Source organism: Cygnus olor, chromosome 1 (genome assembly GCF_009769625.2).
Source record: "Cygnus olor isolate bCygOlo1 chromosome 1, bCygOlo1.pri.v2, whole genome shotgun sequence".
NCBI lineage: Eukaryota > Metazoa > Chordata > Aves > Anseriformes > Anatidae > Cygnus > Cygnus olor.
The window spans coordinates 2,776,575-2,797,779 of record NC_049169.1 but is presented as its reverse complement, the minus strand read 5'-3'; the positions used below and the strand labels follow the sequence as shown (position 1 = coordinate 2,797,779).

Here is a 21,205-nt window from a genome sequence, read left to right as displayed (position 1 = left end):
TGCTGAGGGGCTGCCATGCTCTGGTGGGCCTGGGTGTATGCAGGGAAGAGGCTCTTTTAATTAGCTGAAGCCAAAAGTCTCAACCAAATGAAGGGAGACACATTCCTTTTAGCCTCTTAAATAGGAGCTGTATCATAAATCAAACCTCTTGTTCCTACTCTTCAGGTGTCAGTTGAGCGAAGGGCTCTTTTTCAATAGCCAATGGGCCCCGTATGCAAGCTGTGGTCCTTTCTCCAACTCCAGTAATATGGCTAATTACTACTTTTGATTGCTGTTACTAACCCAACCTGTCTTTCCCAGAAGCTTATCCAAGTATTTTCCGGATTTTGGAGACTGAAAGGGGATAATTAAAGAGAAGCTGTGGCTGCCCCATCACAGGCAGTGCCCAAGGCCAGGCTGGATGGGGCTGGGGGCAGCCTGGGCTGGTGGGAGGTGTCCCTGCCCATGGCAAAGGGGTGGAATGAGATGGGTTTTGAGGTCCCTTCCAACCCAAACCAGTCTGGGATTCTATGAATTGTTTTGGCACAGCAGGTAGATCTGCAATTAGACAGAGCTATGAAACAAGCCTGAACACTGCATCCCAATCTGTCCACACTGCATGGTTGTTTGGTGACCCTCCCAAGACAAAGCTGCCCTGCTGGGATCAGCCTCAAGGAGTGCAACGTGAGCCAACCTCTGCCCCACGGACCACCAAGGCAGGAATTTGCTCCCTGGTTGCCCCCAGAAATGCCCAGTTATGGGTGACAGGCTGAGCAGATCCTCTCCCAGTTTGAGCATCAGCAGCAGGGAGGAGAACTATAGTTAAACTAAGCATTTCCTTAAGTCTTCTCAAGGGCATCCACAACTTATCACAAAAAAAAAAAAAAAAAAAGTGTTCCTAGAAGTGGGCTGGGGAAACTATGTAAGCCAAATTGTTTTCGCAAAGCAGTAGCCAGAGAACAAATCCCCCAAAAAATCAAGTTTTTCATGCACAAATATATATATACACACACACATATATATGTTATATATACATACACGGAGACACAGTTTTGAATTGAAATTTCAAGGAAAAATCACGGATCTTCTCCCATGACTATTGTGTTCGCAGTCCCTGTGCCCCTGCACAGCAGCCACTTGTAGCACGTGGGAGATGAACCACAGCGCAGCAAATAGGTGCAGCAAAGTCCAGCTGAGCCTCTCAACAAAGGCTTAGGCAAGATAACAAGTGAAGAGCGGGAACAAGCTGCTTCATGCCCCTTAAAAACAACGGGATCCTGAGGAGGGCAAGGAGGTAGAATGCTTTGGAGACCATGGGGAGCTGAAGCTGGACCTTGTGGTCATGGTTAGCATCTTCACCAGGAGTCTGCACCCATTCTGCTTCCTTCCCAAAGACAGGGGCTCTCAAATGTTGATGGCTACATCAATACCTACCCGCAGCTGAACCTGGGATCGGCCACATGGCCAAGGGGAGAAGACGAAGCCGACAGACCATAGAGGTGATGCTGGGCACGGCTAAAGCTGCAGGATGGCGAGGGGGATAGCGTGGAGGATGGTGAAAGGAAGAGATGGATGTGCGGTGCCTTATCAGGGACTTGCTGTTCTTTCAACTGGCTCCCTGATAACATATGGAGCTTAATCAAATATGCAAATGATGTCCTATCTAGAGACAAGGGAAATAAAGAAATAAACCCAGAGACCATGCATTAAAGCAAGCCCATGAAATGAGGGAGTGGGTAGAAGGTTTCCTCTTTTTGATAAAATTATTTCAAAAGATTAAATTAAAGCAAAACTAATTAGGAGAATCACACTTAAGCTGACTTCCTGTAAGAAGGGTCAGCAGGCAGGAGGCATTCAAATCAAAGGCAGATGCAAAAGGCACTTCAAGGGCTCCCTGAAAAGTCATTATCCCCCTCAAAAGGGAAGGGGACAGAGAGAGGAGGAAGGAACAACAAGAGCCATTTTGGCTGGGCATCCATCCGGGCATTAGATGTGGAGTATGGGAGTTAACAGCCTCTCTTTGTCGCCCTGGAGAGCATGAGTGGCAGGTGAAGACCAAAGATCACCTAATGTCCCTTCCACAGCACTTCTCGGGGAACAGAGGGATGAAGACAAACAGAAGAACATAGACCAGGGGCATAGAGATGTATTTTTTTCCCCCTCGTATCTCACCTCTGTATGGTTTCCATCAACAACACAGCCGCCTCAGGTATCGCAGCCTGAATACACATCTCGCACAGAGCCAGCATCACCACGCAGAGAATCATCTGCTGTGACGAGGCAGGTGACAAGCAGTGTCACTGCAAACTGTCCCCCGGGCCCGTGGATTTCAGCAAGGTAACCTACCGCAGGACCCGCCATTGTTATCTGTCCCTTTGTGCCTGCTGTCATTGCAAACATTCCCCTGCCTGCACAACGCACATCCTCACACTGTGGGGGGAACCCATCTCAGCTGCTCTGGGAGTAGAAACCTGTCAAATTCGAGCTGCAGCTTCCTCAAGGAAGGCCTTGAAGAGCTGACGGTACAGCCTGCTGCCTTCCCTGCTGCAGTGGGTCTGCTGGGGCCCCCTGTTTCTCCTGGGGTAGGAAATGAAAATGCGTGGTGCAGCCTCAGCATGCAGAACAGATGGCAGCAGCCAGTGAGCACCTCTGGATTTTGAAGCACAGGTTTCATCTGGAGGGTTAGTTGGTCACCTGATTCGATGGTCACGGATGCCATCTCTGAATGTGAGGTACTGTAAACTAAAACTCAAAAAACAAAAAAAAAAAAAAAAAACAGCATTCAGCACATGTACACAAGGCACCCAGCAAAAGAACAGCTCAGATAAACCCTCCACACCAGCACAGAGATCGATGAATAGACAAAAAGCAGAGAATCAAGCCTCTCTTTTCTCTCTGTCAAAAAAAAAAAAAAAAAAAAAAAAAAGCACTAAACTCTTGTTGAGAACAGCTAGGAAGGTGGCTGTTCCCAACAAGGGTTTAGAGCATTTTAGGGAGGTTTCCTACTGCAGTTAAATACTGCAAGGAGCAACAAGCTCACTGCAGCACCCTACACTGACAACTTGTAGCTGGAAGTGCCAAGGCAACGGAAACGAGGGCAAACACCCTCTTGCAGAGACCAAACAATTAGTGGGGGTTTAAAACCAGTGTCAACTACACCAGTTCAGCAGCAGAGCCTGGATACGGGTACTTGGATGTGGCTTATAGCCTGGAATTTTGCAGCAGATGGTGGAGCACAGGGTAATCAGGCTGGAAGAGATCTCAGGAAGTCTCTAAACCAACCTCCTGTTCAAAGCAGGGTCAGCTGTGATATCAGACCAGGTTGTTTTGTCCATTCAGGTCTTGAAGTCTTCCAGGGAAGGAAACTGCACAACCCACCTGGGCAACCTGCTCCAGTGCTCGCCTGTCCTCCCGTGGAAAAAGCTTTTTAGCTAGTTGGAAGTCCTCTCGTATCAATTTTCACCTGTCGTCTCACATCCTCCCACCACTCACCACTGTGAAGAACCTTCCTGTCTTCTCAGTAACCTTCCTGCACGCATGGGAAGGCAGCTGGGAGGTCCCCCCAAGGTTTCTCTTCCCCTCCTTAAAGAAGCTCCATTCTCTTATCATCTCCCCCCAGGGCAGATTCTCCAGCTCTGGGCTATCCTCATCATCCTCCCCTGAATTAGTTCCCTTTGATAAATATTGTACTGAGGAACCCCAAACTGGCTGTAGTATTGAGATATGGGTCTAGAATTTGAGTAAAGGGGAGATAATTGCTTCCCCTGAACCTACTAGCTCTACTAGCTCTGCCCTTCAGCCTGATCTTCCCGGCTGCAATCAGCTGGGATGGAAAGATGCACAAGGGAACCTGCAAGGTGAAGTACAACAGAATGATGCTCCCCCCCCAGCAAGGCTTCAGAGCAGCTGGGGAAGACAGACCACGTATCACAGCAGCCCACAACCAGGATGTACAGGTCCTATCATTTCGAATTCACCCATGGAGGCAGCACCCAAACACCCAGCAGTTTTGTGTCATGCTAGACTCCAGCATCACGAGCCCAGTATGAATGTTTTTCTCTGACCCATGTCCATGGAGATTCCCATCACCACCCAACAGGCGCACCAAGGGCAGATCACACCACGGCTCCCAGATCACAGCTTTCCTGATGCCAGCAAACCGAACTACTCGTCAGGCACCTAAGCTGGCGACGACCTCTCAAAAAAGTGACTGTACATCAATGTAGGACACCGACAACTGCAGCCTTCACAGATGTCAGATACAGATGGGGAGCCGTATCGCTCCATCACAACCGAGTGAAGCGCTCGGACTCCTGCTGGTTTAGGAAGCTGTGAGGAGAGGCCAGGGCGAACAAGCTCCTCTTGCAGAAACCAGCTTCTCAGCAGGAGCCGGAGCCTCTACAGCATGTTTTCAGAGCAGTCAAGTCCACTTGCCAAACAGTTGGGGGAAAAAAAAAATAAAAATTAAAATCTGACTCCTACAAAGCAGCAGAGGGAAGGGAGAAGGAAGCAGAGTTTCCCTGCTGACATTTGCACAGAGCTGTCAGCAGCAAAATATCCTCCAGGGAACATCTAAACAGGGCAGGGTTTCTCGTCTTGTGCATATTCAGAAACTCCCTTGCCTGGAGAAACAGTGAGAATCTCTGTCTTTTCCTGCAGTTATCAGGAGCCCACAAAACTGTGTGTGACAAACCAAAGCTCACTCTCATTAGATCCAGCTTGATGGGTAGAAAGTAATGTATCAGAGGAGAATGAGGAGATGTTCCTCCCCTCTCCATGTGGGTACACTGTGATATCACCAACCTGGCCAGAGCTCTATCACCTGTGGTCTCTGCCCATCTATTGCACCGTTTTGCCTTGCTCAAACTGCTTTGCATGAAAAACTCCTTTTCATTCCTCTGCTGCACACCCGTGGCACTTGCTGGCAGCCCAGCTTTGTGGAAGGATCTGACTCCCTGCCAGTCCCACCAGGATTTAACCCACCAGGATGTACCCTGTGCTGAAAGGGATCCCATCTTGTGCTGGGCAATGACTGTAGCAAGAGGCGATCATCATAGCAATCAGTGGTGATGATAAAGCTGCAGGCTTGGGTGACCTTCAGGGCTCCTCTACCAACACTACCACAAACCAAGGTGGATCTTCGACCAGCAACTGCCTGACTTCTCCTGTAGCTTTCAAGGCAGAGAGCTTGTAAACAGCACATAACTTGAAGAACTGTTGGACAGGTGATGGGACCAGGTAGCCACAGCTGCGTGGCCAAAAAACAGCAAAGACTAAGCCATAAAATGCTTCCATCCCAACTATTTATCTGAGAAAGCCAACCTTCTGCAACGCAACTGAAACACGGGCCCAAAATTAGAGTTGGCAATCCGAGCTCTCAGATCTAAAATTCTCCCCAGGATGTTTTGCTTTGCATTCAAAGAAAGCAGGATCTCAAAAGTTCGGGATAATCCGCAGGGTGGTTCACAAAATTGGTTGATATTGAAAATTTTCTACTAAATAGCGGTGATAACAGGTGGGAAGAACTGTCTAATGTGAATGGAAGCCTTTACCAAAAATGGCAGTCCACATCTAAAATGCCCTCAAACTGATGAGATTTTATGAAAAATGGAATATTGGCCGCAGAGTGAAAGGACTGCTGTTTAAGCCCAATTTCTTTCTCTGCAAGGAATTTAGCATAGAGAAGGCTTTGAATGAAACATTTAGATGGAATAAAAAGTATTTCTTACGGGGAAGATTCAAACAAATAAAGTATTACTACTCCAGTTTCAAGTAAGCATTTCAAAATGGACAAATAGCTTTGTTTTGAATAAAGGTGCAATTCCTAGAGCTGTTCCCAAGTTGACATTTGTAAGTGTTAAACTGGCCTTTACACCTGGCACATGTACAGAGAATAATCGCAGGTAAGTTGTATTTTTTTTTCAGCGTGGAAACTATCTTCACGAAAGCAATGACCTGTAAGTTACACATCTAGGGAAAATGTACAAGGAATACTGAATACTGCTACATTCTCTTGGCAATGACGGGTACTAGGAACATCATTTGGCCAGACATGTTAGGAACAAAAGATCTGAAACAATACAAAAGCATGCAGAGCACCTCTGTGCGTCCTCCTCCAGCTTTCTCCTGCCGCCAGAGTGAAGAACTAAGTGTGGAATGAAGGAGTGTACAAAGGGGAAGAAAGCCAGTGGGCTTCTGCACCCAGATGTTTCACAGCACAGTGCTTGTAAGAAGCACACACCCAGGAATAGCTAGCTCCTCTTCCTGATGGGTAGCTGAGCTGCAGTTTGCAGAGAGACAAACAAACCTTCATATCTCGTGAAAGCAACCACTAAAAATTCAAGTGAATAAGGATCGAGCACCTCCCACCATACGCAGGAGCTCATTCTGCCTTCAAAGCCCACCAAGCACCCTGGAGCATCCTAAAGCTGTGGCAATGCTTACCAGCACAGTACGGAGGAACAGGGGACGCTGCAGGACAGCGGGTAATTACAGATACGGGATCTGACCAAAGCTTGCAAGATGAAATATTTCTCATTAAAAAGTACCGCAGCATCTTCAATGCCCACAAGTGGTCAGGAGCTGTGTTTTCCATCTCACCTGATTTGCCTGTTTGAGCTGTTTGATACGATCCTAACGCTTTGTTCCTGAGCCCCTTGCAACATTTAGTGCATTAATTTCCCCTGACACTCCTTAGAGCAAACAAAGTACTTCCTTCCCTTTGCAGAAGGGAAACAGAGGAAGACCAGAAGCTTCTGGGAGCAAAGAACTAAATGCGTCCGTTTCCCAACCCACTTATCCCCGGACCACCTTCTCCACCCCCAAGATGACACCAGCACCCAGCAGCCCTTTAATCCACAGGCTGTGGTTTCCACCACAAGATATGGACAGGGACAATTTTTTTCCTTCTCATAGCTCTGCATTTTTCTCCTATTTATATCACCATTCTGCAGGGCCACGCTGCGCTGTGGACAAGCTGGCAGACTTGTAGGGCATATTTCTACAGCACATTATTCAGAGCTTTCCTGTTGGTCTGCACATGTAGCTGTGGGAAGGAGAGAGGGTTGCAAAATGTATTTTGCCCAGGGCAGTGAAATACCTGGGGCCAGCCTTGTCATTCTCTTTCACTCACTCTTTTCCTACCCTATCTCTATCTCGTTTTTTTCTTTTCTTTCTCTCTTTGTTGTCTTGGTTACACGGGCAGATTCCTGATATGCTGCTAGTTTTCATTTTAATGATATGCTCCTGTAAAGCACAATATTTTACTTCAGGTTTGTGTGCCACTGGATAAATTCCTCTGACACGTGACATTTGTATATCAACTACCAGATAGTGCTTTATGACTGCGAGTATTTCACAGCGCTTCCACGGACTGCATGCATCAAAATCTGATACGTGGTCTGTATCTTTCATACAAAAATAGAAACAGAGAAAAAGACTGAAACTGGAAGAAAAAATAAGGGAAGTTTCTCCAAAACCGCCTTCTAATTACTTGTGGTGAGTTTTCACACAACAGCTGAGCAGATCCTGCTATGTTGAAGATAATCTAATAACCCATCTCCTTGTGCTAGCCAGAAACACTTCACCGTGGCCTCTCCAAGTACCAGGAAAGCAGTAGTACGTGCTGTGCATGGCAGGACCCAGCAGGTAGCAGGAAAATGACAGTCCCTGGGCTTTGTCCACTGATACACGGTGCTTAATCTCATCTCATATAGCTTATTTCAATTTACCCATATGCATTTTTTTTTTTAAACATAAATCAAACTTCATTTTAACGTAATGGATTGTGCAGGAGTTGCAATTACCAACGCAGTATTTCCCTTGCTTCCTATTCAAAAGCACCTGTTTGATGAGCCAGGATGGAAAACAAAGCTTCGAAAGGCCATGAAGTCTTGGCAGGGACCAAGGAATATCAAGTGAAAAAAACTGAGTGCCAAATTGGCCTCGTGTGGCCCTTGGAGGAGAAAGCAGGCTGGTGTCCTGAGCTCAGATACCTTCAGGAGCCCTGGAGAGAGTCAGTGATTGCAGAAGTCATAGCAAGGACCAGGCTGAACCTGCGGGAAGTAAATGTTTCCAGGCTCAATTGGTCCAAAACAATCCTTCGAGTTTGCGGGAGCTTCATTTTGCACTGACAGTCAGCTTTGCATGCCACCTCCCTGATGGAGAATTACTCAGCCCATGAAGATCTCAGCCCATGGCTCCAGTCCTGCTCTGACACACACACACCGCACTAACTACCGCAGACAGAACATTCATCATGTTAGGAAAAAGAGAATAAAACGCAGCTTTCTCAAGTTACATCAGTTAGTTCAGCTCGCCTCTTCTCATTCTTTACCCTATAAGGCTGTCCCCACTCCGCACCACGCTCGGTAAAAAAACAAAAGCTTTCTCACTCCTATTTTCCCCTTTTAAAAAAAGAGATGTTGGATTCTGCAATGTGACCTGCAAAGGCAAAGACAGAGCTATGTCTGAGTTTGCTTCTCCTGGAGCCAAAAGAAAAATCAAATGCTTGCAAGTGCAGAGAAGCAGCGTCATTCTTAACCATTTAGGTCTTCCGGATATTTACTATTCAGATCTCAGCTGTCCTATTTCTTTCCCCAAGAGACTGGCTGGAGAACTAAACAGCTTATTATGATATCATAGATGACAAGGAAGCAAAACCTAATTAGTCAGGGGAGGAGATTATTTTTATTACAATGGTTTAAAAAACTATTTGGCTCCTTTTCCACACGCTTGAACAGACTGTTAAAAAACAAACAACAAAAAAAAAAACACCTTACTCTTTACAAAAGCATCAGCAGCCTTTCCTCTGTTGAACAGGACTGCAGACGTTTGTCAGTGGGCACGATCCTGTTTCCCTTACAAACCTCACACAGCATGGGGGCCATGCCATCAGAGCTTAAAACTTTGATAACCTTTTTAAGTGAAGCAGCAGGTAGAGGAACAAAACCAGAGATCTTAGATCTTCCTTATGCATCCATGAACAAATGACTCCCTTCCTCCTTTCCACTCTGTCCATCATTCATACAAACCATATGGGTAACCTTTTAATAGCACCATCATCTCCCCAGCTCGAAGTTATTATTTGCAAAAAGGAATTCAAAGAGGTGTCAACACCCAACGCAACCCCCAAGGCTCTGTCCAACCTCCTCTTCCAGTGTCTCACCCAGCTCCATTCTTCTGACAAAGCCACAAGCTCCTCACACATAATATTTTGCAACATGCCCAGCCCAAGCATTCAAACATTGCCAGCCTGGCACAGAGGTGTTGAAAAGGATGTGGAGCCCCTCATTAACATGAGAGGATCACTTCTACCACCTGCTGCTGCTTATAGAAAAGCACTTACCAAAAGCGCAGGTAAAAAATTCCCAGCTTCCACCTCTTAAGCCCTCTACTACCACCTCACATGAGGTACTGCAGCAGCTGTTACACGACAGAGCTACAGCTGTCCAACAGGCATATTTTTCGTGAGAATGCAGAGTGAGGAACATAAGCTCAAACACAATAAAGAATGCATTTATTTCTGTGGCATCAGCCATGGTTACTCCACCAGCATAAAGCTCATTATCATTCAGATAGCTTCCTTTTGCTGGAAACACTCTTCCTTCAGGACAAGCATCCAGCAACCACTAATCCCATGCTGGGCTTGTGGTGAAGTCACATTGCTCTGAAGAAAGACCTCCAGAGCATGAATCCTGTTTCTTAACAAACTTCAGGTACAATCATGTTTTCTCCAGCACGTACCATGTGATCAACTACTTAATTAGAGATGGTCTGAACACAAAAAAAATCTGTTGGATTTAAACTGCATCAAGTCTGCCCACGGTTTGGCTTCAGATATTCTTTTGCAGATAAAAACAGTTTGGGAGTCTGCCTTTCTCCTTCCTCACATCAGCTTTATTCTTCAGGGGTCAAATGCAATTTTTTGCCAACCAAAACAACATTTGCCATCCTCAATGCAGGTGATGTACCTTACAATAAGGACTGCACTCACACTCAACAAAACACTGCCAATCTCCATAAGAACATCAAAATAAGAGTTAGAGGACCACGTTAGGTCTTACCTTCTTGAGCTTCCCACTCTTGGTTCCCACAAAAGCCAGGGAGTGGTTCTTGTAGACGTAGGCAATCACGGATGTCATTCTGTCTCCGTCCTCAGTGAAAATGGGGAGCCCACGCACCATTGATGATACTCCCAACGGGCATTCATATCCAGGCCACAGAAATTGTCATCAATCGTTAACAGCTGTAAACAACAAGAAAGACAGTATGAAAAAGTGAAGCCACCAATTCTTTAGCTATCTGCGAAGTATCCATCCAACTGGGGACAAAGTTATGCAATATGCCTATAATTTATGCAGACTGACAAATTGATGGCAAAGGCAGGACTAGAGGATTACAAAGGTGGAAATAAATTGTCCAAAGTCTCATGATGAGTTACAGACAGAAGGAGCACTGGAAACTTGTTTCTCTTGAATGACAGCCCAGAAGGATATATTATTTTAAGCATTTTTCCTACTACTTTACCAGTCTCTTTACCTCACACTCAAAGTCTGTTGAAAGTTTTAAACATTTCTAGGTCTGTCAAAAGTAATGTTTGCACATCATTCCCCAGGGATCCAGAATAAGAACCACTGAGCTAAATCTACATTAGCAAATAAGATGGTGTTTCCTTCAACTTGAGGGAGTTACAGAAGAGCAACAGCAAAACAATGTGGACAACTCTTCTATCCTACCTCACAGCACGATCTGGAAAACAGGTAAGGTTAATACAGGTTGGCAGTGTGAAGGTCCCACAGAGTAACACAAATAAAGATGAGGTTTCAAATATTACAGCATGCAATTGCCAAAGCAATTAGACTTTATTGACTTCAGTGTGACCACTTATACATCTGAAGCTAAGCACCTTTTTTTTTTTTTTTTTTTGGACTAAGGCCTAGAAAAGCAATAATTCAGTCTACAAGAAAGTCACCGGATTTTCTTATGTTGATAAAGAAGAGCTATGACCATCTTCTTTATCTGAGATCACATCTTCTGGGAAGCATGGCTAGAATATGTACTGCTCCTTGATTGAGTTCACACAGGCAGCAAAAGCCTGAGCGTTGATTCATTTTGTCCTCACCCAGCAATTACGGGAAATAATTACAGATGTTTTTGCTGAATGGAAGAATAATGTGTCCTAAATGTATTTATAAACAAATAAAATCTACAAGGAATTCAAACAGCCATTAGTAAGAGCTAGCCTGAGCTCTGGCCTGCGAAAGTCATTAGTGTTTGAGGACTGCCCTTTCGGAGCTAAAACACCATCTCAAAGTGCAATTACAGATCAGATCAAGAGCGTTTATGAGCTGCAGACAGGATATTGCTGTCTACAATGCTAGCACAAAATTTAAGACAAATCTGCATCCCAGATCCAAAGACCAAATTCATCTGAGGTCTAGCACCACCGCGCTGATCACCACACTGCAGACCCCCATGACAGCATGGCTTGCTGGAGTCGAGCGTTTCTGTGGATAATGAGAACATGCCCGGTTTCATTATGTAGCTCAGGAAGAAAAGGAGAAAAAAAAAAAAAAAAAGAAACACAGCTTGATTACTCGGGAAGTACCAAAGATGTCAGAAGCAGCAACACTACCCAGATTTTTCTGCAAGGTGTGGGACACTGAGGTGGAGGAGCATGTTGGTCTGATGCAGTGTCACCAGCCTTCTGTTCCCCAGTTTGCTACCTGACACATCGCCTGGCACAGGATCCACCTCACCTAGCTTCAACAACATGAAATCTTAAAAAGTGGCCTACAGCAGTCACCTAAATCATCCCCATAATCAAGGAAAGGAGGTATGTTGAAGAACAAACCATCCTTTCAACCCTGGAATGCACTGGATCACCTTGTGGTACAGCAAGTGACAGCAAAAGGACTCCAGAAGTCCCCCAAGCCTAAGCCTAGCATGCACCATGCTTAGTGCAGGAAGCTGGACTGGGTGACCTCCTGGGGTCCCTTCCAACCTGAATTATCCCACAGAAGCAGGATTTGAAAAGAATCCAGGATTTGAAGTCAGTTTGCCCAGAAACACTTGACAAGCTGAGGGAAGAATCATTTCAGATTGAAAGCAAAAGATCCCCACACCTTCTACAAATGGCAGAAAAAGGGGCAAGGGAAAACCCTGTTTTGACATGGTGCTGGAAGAAAATAAGAAATACAAAACAGCTTTCTTTCTTCTCTACCAAGAGGGTGAAAAACTCGATAGGACCAGCAGACAACTTCCCTAGGGTGCAGCACATCCACCTCAAACAACAGCAAATGACTCTGTCAAGCAGTGAAAAGAGAGCAATGCAGCAGAACAGGCACAGGCGAAGGGGGTCCCCCTGGCACCAGCAAAGCCCCTTGGACACTCAAGAGATTGGGCAGAGGCTGGCAGCTCTTGTTGGTTGTAGTAATGGAGTCCCTGCTTCCCTCAGCAGCAGCCTTTCCCCTGGGGCGGGGCTGGTGGCAGGCCTGCCTGCTTGCCAAGGTGGAGGACCTCTTGCAGCTGGTGGTCGAGCTGCAAGAGGCTGTGAGAAGGCCACATAGCAGCAGGGAGGCTGAGGAGGAGTTATCTGGATCCTGGCAGTCTGCAGCAGGGACACAGCCCGTGGCCAAACAGCCCAAAATTCCCCCAGCAGCACTCACAGAAGGCAGAGTGGGAGGGAAGGGGGCTGGGCAATAGCACCACAGAGGGGAAGCTGAAAACGATGAGGACCAGCAGGAGGAATGGCCTTCCCCAAAGCATGAGGTGCCCTTACAGAAGCACTTCACCCCTCTGCTGACTGAAAAGACCTGTTGCAGGGGCTTGGGGCTGAGTAAAACAGCCCAGTCTGCTCCCCACATAACAACCAATTCCCGCTAAGAAAAGGCTGTGGGTGACAGCAGCTGGAGGATCTCCTCTGAGAGGTACAGAGGTGCCCATCTGCTGACCTGAGCTGCTCTTGAGGGAATTTTGCTGCTTACTGGGGGCCCATATCAAGGTTGTCACGAAGAGACCACCAAGCCTCATACAGCCTAAGGACTATTATCTGCTGCTGCTGTTTCACATGGGCACCAGTGAGGCAGCCAGGAGCAGTCTGAGGAGCATCAGGAGGGATTACAGGGCCCTGGAAGCAGCAGGAAAGGACTCAGGACCGCAGGCAGTTTTTTAATCAACCCCCCCATTCAAAAGGAAGGGGATTGAAAGAGCCAGTTGAATTTGGCAAATCAACAGATGGTTACAGGACTGGTGTCACAGCCAGAGGTTCAAGCTTCTTAGACCATGGGACTCGCTCTGAGAACCCTGGTCTGCTGGGGGCTAATGGGGTTCACCTGTCAGAGAAGGGGAAAAAGCATCTTCAGTCATAGGCTTGCCAGGTTGGTGGAGAGGGCTTTAAACTACAGTTGCCAGGTGAGGAAAGTCCCAATCCATCCCACTCCTCCCAGTTTGATGCCAGTGTCAGCAATAGATGCCCAGAGCCTGGAGAAGGGTCATGGGTCAGCAGGAGAGCACCTGAAGAGCAGCACAAAGGACTTCCAGCCACTCCAGCTAGGAAGTCAGCTTCATCAGGAGCGCAACTCAAATGTCTCTATGCAAATGCAGGTAGCAGCAGTAATAACGAGAGGAGTTAGAGATGTCATACCCTGCAGGGCTATGACCTCATTGGCATTATGGAGTCGTGGTGAGATGGCTCCCATGACTAGGGTGTTAGGAAGGACACAGGGCTCTTTTGGAAAGACAGGCAGGGGAGGCGAGAAGAGGGCATCACCCTCAATGTCAATGAGCAGCTGGAGCACAAGGAGCTCTGCCTGGAGATGGATGAATAGCTGGCAGAGAGCTGATGGGTCAGGATTAAAGGGAGGGCAGGGACATGGGACATTATAGTGCTGGTCTGCTACAGGCCACCTGGTCAGGAAGACCAAGCAGATGAGGCCTTTTATAGACAGATAGAAACAGCCTCACATTCGCAAGCCCTGGTCCTCATGGAAGACTTCAACCACCCTGCTATCTGTTGGAGGGATAGCACAGCAGGGCATAGGCAATCCAGGAGGTTCCTGGAAAGCATTCATGGTAACTTCCTTATCCAAGTGATAGATGAGCCAACAAGGAGAGGTGCTATGCTGGACCCCATTCTCACCACAAGGAGGAAGGTGGGGAACATGAACCTCAAGGGCAGCCTTGGCTGCAGTGACTGTGACATGGTGTAGTTTAGGATCCTGAGGGCAGCAAGGAGGGAGCACAGCAAGGTCACTACCCTGGGCTTTGGGAGAGCAGACTTTGCCCTCTTCAGGGATCTGCTTGGAAGAGTACCAAGGGACAAAGCCCTGGAGGGAAGAGGGGCCCAAGAAAGCTAGTTAATATTCAAGGAATCACCTCCTCCAACGTCAGGAGCAATGCATCCCAACAAAGAGGAAGTCAGGCAAAAACACCAGGAGGCCTGCATGGATGAGCAAGGAGCTCCTGGACAAATTCAAACAGAAAGAGGAGGCCTACAGAGGGTGGAAGCAAGGACAGATAGCTTGGGAGGAATGCAAAGACATTAGAAGATCTTTAAGGTCCCTTCCAATCCAAAGCATTCTATGATTGTATGCTACCTCCCAGCAGCACAGTCCAAAGTAGTTTAGAGGCCAAAAGGGGCCCAGAAATCATCTGCTCTACCTTCCTGCGTGACCCAGGACAGTGTGTCTCAGACAGGAGTTCCCTGTGTTATTTTTCAGGGAGATGCAAGCTACTTCTGCTTGTTCTCCAGGCACCCAGACAGGTCTGAGCTTGTGTGGCTGAAAGAATACGGCACTGAGTCCTCTGCAACGCACTCTATCAACAGCCGGGATGAGTTAGCTAGAGCATGACTGCTGTGGATGCGTATCAGAGCTTACATAGCCAGAATAAGCTCTTATCTGCCTGCAAAACCCTAAGAGGTTATAGACCCAGAAATCCCAGCATCAAACACAATAACCTGTAGTTCATCTACAGCACATCCCCAACTTGTTGAGGCTTAATTAATCCAATTGCCACAGGTTAGTTCCTCCTCCAACAGATTGGGTCTGGCTCCAGCTGAAGTCAGACCTAACTTTAATGGGGCTGAAATCATGCTTTTCCCACCTACAGACACAAAACTAACTTTAAGCCCACAGATTTCATCTCAATTCCCTGAGATCATTTATGGAAGGACACTTCCAAACACCAAAACAAGTTTGAAGAGTGAAATCAGTGCATTAAAAAGATGAAGTTCAGATGAGAGCTAGGACCATCACAGCACACCTTAACCTCTGAGACATGAATGGGTGGTTGAGGGCAGATCAGGCCAAGCTTTTCAGTCATGTGCCCTTGCACAGATGCTGGAGAAGCAACTGCACAGTTACAGTTTGAAGGTAGACAACAGTCCCCCAAGAAGGAACTTGGAGGAGGAGTAAGGCCAGCAAGTCACACATCGCATGAAAACTATTTTATTTAACACATTGGGATTATTTCCCCTGGGGATTGTCTACAAAAATAAAAAAATACCAGCAAGTGAAACCCTACAAATAAACATCAGCTAGCTGCTGTGCAGCTGTGGCTCTCAGCTGCACACTCAACATCTTTGTAAAGCCAGAAATACAGTCATCTTCTTCAGCAAAGAGAAACACATAAGGAAATTTGGATTTATGATGAAAGGGTCAGGAGTTGCAAGCACAGGTTTATTTTCAATTCCAGACACTCCTAACAGCAATATAAAGTAGCCACGTTAAACTCTCTGGAGCTTATCTGCTTGGCAATTTCACGTTAACGACTTTCCAGAATGAAAGCGGAGGTGAGGACATGAATTCACTCTGCTCGCAACACTGCTGGCACGCCAGCTGGGATATCAGGGAGGGGCAAAGGGAAGATCTAAAGAGGCAGGAAAGCAATCAGCAATTCTTGCATCTTGAGCAGTTAAATCTAACCCAGAAATTCACAGTGTGGTCTGTAGGTAACTCAGAAAGGAAGGGGTGCCTTGTGGTTGAGATGCTGGAATGGAGTCAAAGCAGCATCCCGCATCATGTTCCACCTGCCAGTGAGGGAATATTACTCACTGCCCCTCTGCCCCAGGGAAGCTGCTAAACACAGGTTTATTAGGTGCTTTACATATCCAAAATATCTTCACGTGAGAGTGATTGGCAGCTCCCAGGGCATAAATGCCCTCCCGAGTCCCACCAGCTGCCTCTCCATCTCAGGCTGATGCGCAGTGGGGAGCCAGCTGGTGAGAGGCTGCTGTCTGCTCCTGCCACCGCTCCCTGCATCGGCAACCAGAGCTTTCATCTGCAGCAGTGACACTGTGGCCAAGTGTCACGTTCGCCAGTGAAATAGGAAGGATGTGCAAAGAATGGCCCTGATTTACAGGAGGATTCTGGCAGGCATCTGCCTTCTCCAGGATTAAGCCTATCAAATAAACAATGAACGCATCCAAATGCTCCTGAAGAGGATGGTTTTACAAGGCTCATGCTGGCTTAGGTCTCTAGAGATTCACCGAGTCCCCACAACCCCCAAATTCAGCAGAAGGGTTAGAGCTCTGATTACTGCACCTCCCTCATTGATCTCATCTGATTGCCCAGCAGAGGTGCTGGGCATTGCACTACAGGCTAAAGTGCAAGGTATTCGGGGACCAGTGCAAACAGTGCTCCTACTGATCTGCAAGTGTCCCTTAAACATCTGCTTTAGGAATTTGCCTCTGAAACAGCCCTTGATAATCAAATATGGCCTAATCCATATTTTGGGAAAAGCTTCGGTAAAGGATTAGCCATCCCTCGTTCCTCCTTGCTTTCACTTGTGCAAAATCTTCTTTCCCAATCAAAGCACAAGGGCCTTTTTCCAGATATCTCAGCAGGCTCCAAAGCAATTCCCCAGACTCACTGGGGATAAAGGCTGTCCCAACAGTCAAGTCTCCCGCCTTTGATTTACAGCTAATGCCTAATAGCCTTGTCTTCATACAGTGGCAGTTACTTGGCTTCTCACTCTTGTTATCTCAGGCTTGGCTACTCCAGATGATGGAAGGAATGCATACATTACGGCTGCCTGTGTTGCCAGCAGAGCCAGGGAGCCAACAGCAGTAAGAAATTAACAGCAATATGCAACTGAATCTTTGCAAGGTCCCAGGGTCTCTTCATCACCTGTGTGCAAGATCTTCTCAACAGCAAGGACTGAGCTTCCTGATGAGGATGGACATGTATCCTATGCCACAATGTATTTAAAAATCTAGAGAGATGGATGTCCTAGGAAAATCTGTCACCAGGAATTTTCAGTACCCTTAAGCTGGATTGGATCTGCCTCTGACCTCCTGCATTCCTAGCAGGATCTCTGCTTCTGACCTCTATCTCTCCCTTCTGACTCCACTGGGACACGTGGACTTGGCTCATACAACCTTCTCTCCACGTTCTGTGCTGTGAACTGTGGCAGGACCACCAAATTGCAGGCAGTGCCTATCATCAGTGTCTAGCCATGAGGTCCTGGTGCAGGATGGAGACAGCTCCTCTGACACTCACCTTGTGCCACATCATTCACATAATCTGATGCCTGTTACTGCCCTCCCCATCACATGCATTCCTGACACTGGGTCAGGAAAAAAGAAATGTGGGCTTGCCCAGTGACCACCAACAGCTATAGGCCTTTGTCATCTGCAATTCAAGGCCTGGGGAAATTTTGTGGGCAAAAAGATGGGAACCCTGGGCCACTGACCAAAGATAGCACAGCTCACCAACAAACCCGCTCTTCAGCAGTTAGCCCGCAGTCTAACGACATACAAAAATATCCAGTACCATTTCCCTAGGGTGCTTAGTGATATAATGGAAGCTGGATAAAGAGCCAGCATTTGGAAATACATTATAATTGCACGCTGCTTTTCACTTGTGCAACCACAGCAGTGGTTACCACGCAATTACATGTCACCATATACAAATGACAGTGCAGTTACAGTAACTTTACCAATTACAGGGAAATTGTACCCACTATGCTAAGAGGTTTTCACTCAAATATAATTCAGGAACACAAGACCAGGGAAAAGTTGCTCAAATTAACTAGAACTTGTACCAGCGTTTGGTTTTTGGGTCTGCAGTTTAAGCATCAGTTCAAGGGCTGGTGTCAAGTTTCCAGAGTGCTGCAGAATCTTAATGTGGTACAGACTTGTTATGTCTGCATTTATGTTCCTGCTGGACTGGGAGCATAAGGCTTCCCAACAGCCTCTACCATCTACCTCCACATCGTAAAATTTGCAATTTCCTGAAGAGGAGGCTGCCTCTCTTATGGGGACTAACAGGTTTCTTTAGTCTTCGGGCCTTTTGCTCAGCAGAGCTGACTGATTATTACTAAGAAGTAACAGTGGCTATTAATTTAGCATCTTCTAATTCTGAATTTCTGCCTGATTACCATGCCAATAGATGTGTACAATATCCATTGATTAGTGAACCCCTAAGTATACTCTAGACCCCAATACTGCAAAATTTAAGCAATATCGGTGCTAAGTTTGCTTTTCTTTTTTCTTGCTGCAGACCCTGGAGACAGACCACAGCTGTGCCACAGCCACAGGACCAGTGAGCAGCAGGTGCAGATGCTTTTCAGCCCATGGCATGTTCCTTAACTCATATTCCCACTTTTGCTGTGAACATTGCCTTACTGCAGGCATGGGTCTGGTCAGCAGCAGCATTTCTGCTCTGGAAGCAACAGCAGGCTATCAGAAGGAAACAGTTTGTGTCCCCAAAAGAAGAAAACTAGACTGACTATGTGCTCTTCTTACAGCACAGGTATTTCACTTTTGGGCCCCCAGGCCAATACTGTCCTCAGCAAAATGACATACGTGCTTCTTGGCCACTTGCAGAGAAGACACTCCTAGCATTATGGGCGAAGGTGCAATTAAAAATCCAGCCTGAAACACCACCAGGTTAATGAATCCATGTTACTGGCAGATGGTGTACTGATGTGACCTCCACATCCTTCAGATCCTTCATACACTTCAATTCCAAGTGTCTGCCATGAAAAATAGTCACTCTGTGTCAAGATAAACAAGATGAGGTGCGGAACCAACTCAGATACCTGGGAATATATTTCAGTGGGATATTCATACTCTCTCTGTTTTGATATTGTAAGTTAAGGGATATTTCAGAGCCTTGGTTAGAGCCCAAACAAGTGATGTAGGCAGGGAAGAGGGGCAGTACCTCCAGCAGCAACACAGGCTGTCAAACTGAGATATCCCAAACACTCCCGTTCATGGAGGCCTTCGCACCCCACATCCCATTCATCATCACTGTGTCAGCCAAATCTCTCTTTCGCAAATCATTTCCAACTCCTCAAAAAAAAAAAAAAAAAAAAAAATCTGGCATTGCAATCCCAAACCTCAGTTTTAGCACGCCAAGCCATGCAGCTGGGGTGAAAATCAGATCGCTGAGGTGTGTGGTCCCTGAGGTTCCTTCCCTCCCAAGCGGGAAACTGTGTCTGCAAACAGGAAGAAGGGATGGGACCTAAAGAGCAGCAAATGTGGCTGCAAAAGGAAGCCAAGCTCCTCTGCAGTCCCATAAACTTCCCTCTGCTGGCTGAGAGGCTGGAGGATCATGTGGATGAGGCACTGAAGGATAAACAGAGGAATATGATCTCTACAGCTCTCAGCTCGGTGCTTTCCATGAGCTTTCAGAAATTCACTTAAAAAATTTCACGCGCCCCCAAAAAAGAGATTATTGAGTGTGGAGACTCTGCCTTTGAAACTGCCATGGTCTATTGGGTAAACAAACATTTGGGGATTTTTCTAAAGTGAAGTATTGATCAAATAAGCTGCTAGAGCTCTCCTGTAAGAACATATTCCAGCTGCAAAGCTGTGTTATGCACCTGAAACACAGCATCACTGACTTCCCCTGGTGCTGCCAGGGAGCAAATGTCACAGAGGGAAAATCCTGGGTGAAAAGGGTTGTTCTGCGTAGGCAGAAAGATGCCTTTGGGAGAGGGAAAATTTTCCCCTAAAGGACATTGGATTTCCGTGATAAGCCAAAGGTTGTCTGTATAACAAATTCCATCAACAGCAGCGATGAAAGAGGTGAAAGAGAACTGAGCTCTGTGCCCTGCCAGCTATGCCTCCGTAATCCCGAGCATCCTTGCCATAACTTGCGTTTCAGTCAGCAGTGTCCGTCTAACAGAGATGCCCAACAAGGAGACCTTCCCCACATTAAACTCTCATGTTCGTCTTCACCCCCGACCCATTATCTCCTGCTACTTGCTGGTAACAGAATGGTTAAACCTGGGCTGAGACGGAGCATTTCTGGCAGCTGCCAGACACCCTCATTCCTATTCCAGTGACGCACACCAGCACCTTGCCGGATAGAGTCCAGCTGCCTCCCCTATGCTGGCACCACCAGACATTCTCCGCTGAATCACAATTACTATAATTATTATTTTGTTACACAGGCGAAATTATCATTTGGGCTGCAAAGTGCCACGCGCACCAACAGCGCTAGATAAATTAAACAACAACGCTGCTTTGCATGCAGGCGACACCTTCTCCCAGAGCCGCTTAAAAGCATTAATTAAGCCTCACTGTGGTCCTGCAAAGGTAAGCTAAGTGTTGTAACGAACAACATGTATCTGTTGTTGCTCTTCAGCATGGGGAAATTGCTGGGTTGGGTACAAGAGACCCCGGCTTGCTCACCAAATAATGGAGAGTCGAAGGCTGCACATCTGTATCAGGGAGAACCGCCTTGTCTCTGGTCCTATAATCTGATGGAAAATGAGTGTAAATAAGCCCGGTTATCAATTTAAACAACAAAATACATCGCGCAGGCACTGGAAAAGAAAAATCTCCCACTTGCTGCCTCTGTCTGTGCAGATCTGGGGAGTTGAGGAATTCAGAGCACTTGTGTCAGCCGCGTACAAATTCACTCAAGCCATTAACTTCCAACTCTTTTTTGCAGCTGAAAGCAGGCCTGTGCAGCCGATGACCCTCTGAAGCAGGGACACCATGACAATTACAGCCCTGTGTTTCTTGGCACGGGATCCCGACCAATAGCCCTGACCCACTGATGAGTGCTGGGTCATTCCCTCATTAGGAGCATCGCATTTTTATTATTCCCTTCTGCACGCTCCCTTGCTCTGCCTCTCCCACTCCCTGTCTGTGGCTGAATACACGCCTGGCTAATATTGCTTGTTTACAGGATAAATCAGCTGAACAAATCCCATTATATTTTGGACCAGTGACAATGATGGGGTAATGACATTGAAACAGGGAAAATAC

General features: G+C 46.8%; 1 protein-coding gene across 1 annotated transcript in view; it reads right to left on the bottom strand.

The window, feature by feature from the left end:
• PLXNA4 (plexin A4) overlaps positions 1 to 21,205 on the bottom strand; it is a 423,963-nt gene that overhangs the window by 366,412 nt on the left and 36,346 nt on the right. Inside the window, 2 exon segments of the mRNA XM_040546170.1 lie at positions 10,044 to 10,183; positions 10,186 to 10,225. Coding sequence (XP_040402104.1) covers positions 10,044 to 10,183; positions 10,186 to 10,225 — 180 coding nt within the window.